This window comes from Prunus dulcis, chromosome 5 (assembly GCF_902201215.1).
Source record: "Prunus dulcis chromosome 5, ALMONDv2, whole genome shotgun sequence".
NCBI classification, from domain to species: domain Eukaryota; kingdom Viridiplantae; phylum Streptophyta; class Magnoliopsida; order Rosales; family Rosaceae; genus Prunus; species Prunus dulcis.
In genome coordinates this window covers 7,622,505-7,626,845 of record NC_047654.1, presented here as the reverse complement: position 1 = coordinate 7,626,845, position 4,341 = coordinate 7,622,505, and the positions used below count along the sequence as shown (strand labels likewise).

At 37.1% G+C, this 4,341-nt stretch overlaps 1 protein-coding gene across 1 annotated transcript; it reads right to left on the bottom strand.

Annotated features, from left to right (window-relative positions):
- Positions 1-1,481: 1,481 nt before the first annotated feature.
- Positions 1,482-2,895, bottom strand: LOC117626936 (36.4 kDa proline-rich protein). The gene has a single exon (XM_034358763.1). It carries the CDS (start codon positions 2,432-2,434, stop codon positions 1,646-1,648), a length of 789 nt encoding a protein of 262 aa, XP_034214654.1. The 5' UTR covers positions 2,435-2,895; the 3' UTR covers positions 1,482-1,645.
- Positions 2,896-4,341: the final 1,446 nt, after the last annotated feature.

The following is a 4,341-nucleotide window of genomic DNA, read 5'->3' as shown; positions in this document are numbered from 1 at the left end:
GCGACTTTTTTAGTTCACTGATGGTCCCTTAAAGCAAGCCTATATGACAATTATTTTCCACTGTTCAACCCGTGACTGATGAGGATGGGGTATTCATCCTTAGCTTGGAAACGAAGAAAAGGAACTTTGATTCATTTGTATGCGCTTCCTTTTCAACGCTACATTTTTTTTTTTTTTTTAAGGCAAAGGTCCCGACCCACTTGTGTTTGATTTTTAGCATACCAAATTATGTCATAATTTCAAGAAAATGATCATGATGCCCATCCCAGGGTGTTTAATACTTCCAAGCTATGCCAATAATTTTTTTGATTTTTTGAGATGTGTGTCGGTAACACCTTACGTGTTGTTATAAGTTCACTCAAATTATAACGCATGTACAATTATTGTATTCCATTTGTATCATTATGAAGATTGATCAATTGGTATATAATAGAATATTTAAATTAATACTTAATGCTAATTTATACGAATCCAGCTCTATCTACTATAAATTTGTTACACGATTAACTGCTTTTTTAACTAAAGGCCAATATTCTCTATCAGCTTCATAAGGAAGGTTTCTCAGTTTGAACGGTAGAGGAAGGTGCCTTAATCTTGGCTTGATCCCCAAAGTAGATAGATTAGCTGGTCCCCCTTGCTTAACCCACCATCTCAGCCCCGTGAACAAGTTTTGGCACCTTCAAATTTTCTATGATATCAAACAGAGAAACGAGGGTTTCTTTGGTTGGTTCCAAACATGGATGATTGTAAGAAAAATATTTGTTTATGAACGGAAGAAAACAAATGTTCCTCCTGCAACGTAGAGTTGGTATTGATAGTCCAAAAAAAAAGACAGAAAACGCAGAGGGCATATTTGATGTGATTATTTCGTTATATAATGCTTAAAGTTATGAGATGGCTGCATATGATCGATCCATCTCTCTCTTTCACATGGAAATAATGAGATCTATTTTATCTGCTATGATAAATATATGTTTTCGTTTGTATCCAGAGGGCTTCAGGTTGATTGATATAAGAATCTCCCCAGTCAGGACATGTCAACTTGGATTGAGAATATAGGCAATAATAGTTTCAGATTATCAGGATGTCAGTGTACTGTTGGGCCCAGAATCGGGTCAGGATGAGAACAAAACTAATTATGCTTCGCCAGAGCAAGAAAACGACCCCAGATCAGCACCAACATGGGGGTCTCTTACCAAGCATATCCGATTAACATCGCTAATTAAAGGGAAAAATATATATAAGGGAGAAATTGCATATGGAGGAGTGCATGATGACCTTTTTCGGAATACCAATAACTTTCCTCAAAGTGCGATGTTGATGATGATATTTAGTTATAAAACAAGTGATCCTGCTGGCTAAGAGAAGGTGAATGGATTAAAGGGGCTTCATTTTCTTTTGCAATTGAGTTAATGAGTTTTTATGTAATTGTCTACTTGGTAGATATCAATCATTGTGTTTTTTCAATACATACGTCATTCTTAATCAAACAAATACTACGTACTTGAATGTAATTAACTTGTCATTAGCACAAGAAAAGATATACCAATTCAAGTAACACGAATTAATACATCAAGAAACTAACACCATATTCTAATTAACATGGCTAGAAATGTTAACCCGACGTTAACAAAGAAGTAAACACTTACAGAGGAGGGCATACAAAACCAGGGGGAGGAGTCTTCCCACAAGTAATCAAAGCTTGAAGAGCAAGAGGAATGAATATGTTTAGGTTAAGAAGCTTAAGCTTTATAGTAGTGCAAAGACAAATGGCTGCTTCAAGCTCAAGCAACCCTCCAAGAATTGGGCAGCAAGCATTCTCAACTGGGTTCCCAAGCCCAATATGCACCAAACCACCAAGCACGTCCACACAAAGCCCCAACTTAAGCGCATCAATTGGACATGTTGGTGACGTGGGCGGAGGAGGGTTTGGACCCGGAACAGTTCCACCTCCACCTCCTCCACCACCACCACATCCACCACAACCACCGCCTCCGCCCCCTCCGCCCCCTCCGCCCCCTCCGCCTCCTCCACCACCAGGAGGGCTGCCAGGGTAAGGAGTGGAAGGGGGTGGGATTGTCACAGGAGGGTTAGTGACTGGAGGTTTTACTATGGGCGGGGATATAACGGGTGGGTTCTTGGATGGGGGTTTTGGGTGCGGTGGAGGTTTTACTATGGGCGGGGACATAACGGGTGGGTTCTTGGATGGGGATTTTGGGTGCGGTTTATGGTGTGGTGGTTGTTTTGGGGTTGGTGGGTTTTTGGGATGGGTTGGAGTGTGGGAAGGTGGTTGTGGTGGATGTGATGGATGATGTGGAGGGTGGGGTTTTGATGGGTGTGGCTGAGTACAAGGTGTACAAGCTTGAATTGGAGGCAATGCCAAAACCATGCAAATCAAAGAGATGAAGAACATGGCAGTAACCTTGGAACCCATGATTTTACAAGATCACTAGCTACTAGTTATACTTTAAAACTTCTGGGTTTTTATGGGTTTGACGATCCAAAGGATTATATATAGCTGAATTTTATGAGCAATCCGTGAGTTTTGTGTGTGACAAATGGAAGGGAAAACAAGGACTATATTTAAGCGTGGAAGAACAACAAGAAGCTGTGGTAAAAAACATGAGAGCTGTGGAGATTCCAAGTGAAAATAAAATGCAGAGTTTGGATTGTTGTTGGTGGTGTGCAAACTTCAATAAACAATCCGTGACTAGTTGACAGAAGTGCAATCCGTGAATATGCATGTGTTGGATTTCAGAACCCACCAGCTTGTAATTCGGTTTCACAGAGATTATAGATTTTGCAGAGACATGAGAAATCATGTTTGGTCCATTCCCTATTTTCTTTCGTTGGCGGGTTATGGAGGAAAGTTATTTTGCACAAAAAAAAAAAAAGGTCGAGCTAGCTTTAGGGTTTGCGGTACAGAAAGAAAGTGCAATTATTTTGGGTACATTCCACGATGTGAACATGTGATCTTCCTATTTACCGAACCAAAAATAAAAAAAATAAAAAAATTGTAACTGATAGGATGAGAACGAATATCGCTCTTCTCCTTACCTACTGATTATAAAGATAAAGATAAATATAACTCTTTCTCCCAACAGTGCGAAGGGACTATACATATCCGCCGACACTACAATATCAGTATCTTGGATTAGAAATTTGGTGCTGAAATTCGTATAATAACATGGTTAAGATCACATTATTGGGAGAAGTTATCCTACACTAGTCTAACACATTAATTATAGTAGCTTATATATATAAAATTAATCAGCCCCTTTCTATCGAAAGTTTGAGAGGCGGGATAACTTTTAGGGTCTATGATTTTTTTTTATTCAAATTTTTTATTTTTCAATTCTTTATTCATAGATCAACTTTGCAAAAAATTAGATAAATCGAAAATCATTAAGACATCTAGTTGTGACCAACAAAATAGACGAACAAGGTGCTTCAAGAAAGCACTAAAATGACAACCATTAGTTGAGTTGTCAAATGATTTTGGATTCTTTTTTCTTTTTTTTTTGTTTTTGTTTTTTAGATGTCTCTCAAATAAACTTATTTGAAGAATCCCTCTAAATTTTTTTGTATATATATACATGCACACACAATATGGTTGCGTAAGCAATGGGATTGATGATATAGTTTTTAAACTTAAGCATGTGCCGAGAAATTGTAATAATGGTGTCCACTTGATAGGATTTGCTTTTGATTGTGATCAGCTTATTTTTGTTCAATGTAGAATTCTTACACAAATACATATATATGTGACGAAATTTCAAACGTAACACATAAATTTGTATATTAGGTGACTTGTAGCAATAGAAAATCACATTTTCTTGAGTCCACCCTAATAATTGTCGGCATTGGAGACAATAATATTATATTTTTGCCGTTACCATATTTATTTAAGATGGAAATGACTTTTTTGACAAAAACCAAAAAGAAAGTCAAATAATTCCTGTAAAATTACAAAATTTTAGTCAAGGGTTAAAATCGAGTTGTCGTTCTGCTCACTCGTTTGAAAGGCGTTGGATCTTTAGCGCGCTAATGATGAATCCATAGGTTGTTGATCTTTACAGGAAACAAGGAGCTACAAGTTGGACTTGACCCATTTGGCCAAGTTGGACTGTTGGAACTTGTTTTCTGTCACCTGGGACATAGGATTTAAAAGAAATATAAATTTAATTAAATTAATTAAGAATTGTCTTCACCATTGATCTGCAATGGTTGTCCCAAAAACAAAATAATAATTTGATTTGCAATGTATTTTAGCTTTAAATTTCTTTGTAGAAAATTTTTAGTAGCTTAATTATGTTCTCATTTTGTTGATATATTAAAGGC

Coding starts and splice junctions, on each gene's coding strand:
- LOC117626936 (XM_034358763.1), bottom strand. CDS start 2,434: ATGGGTTCCAAGGTTACTGCCATGTTCTTCATCTCTTTGATTTGCATG.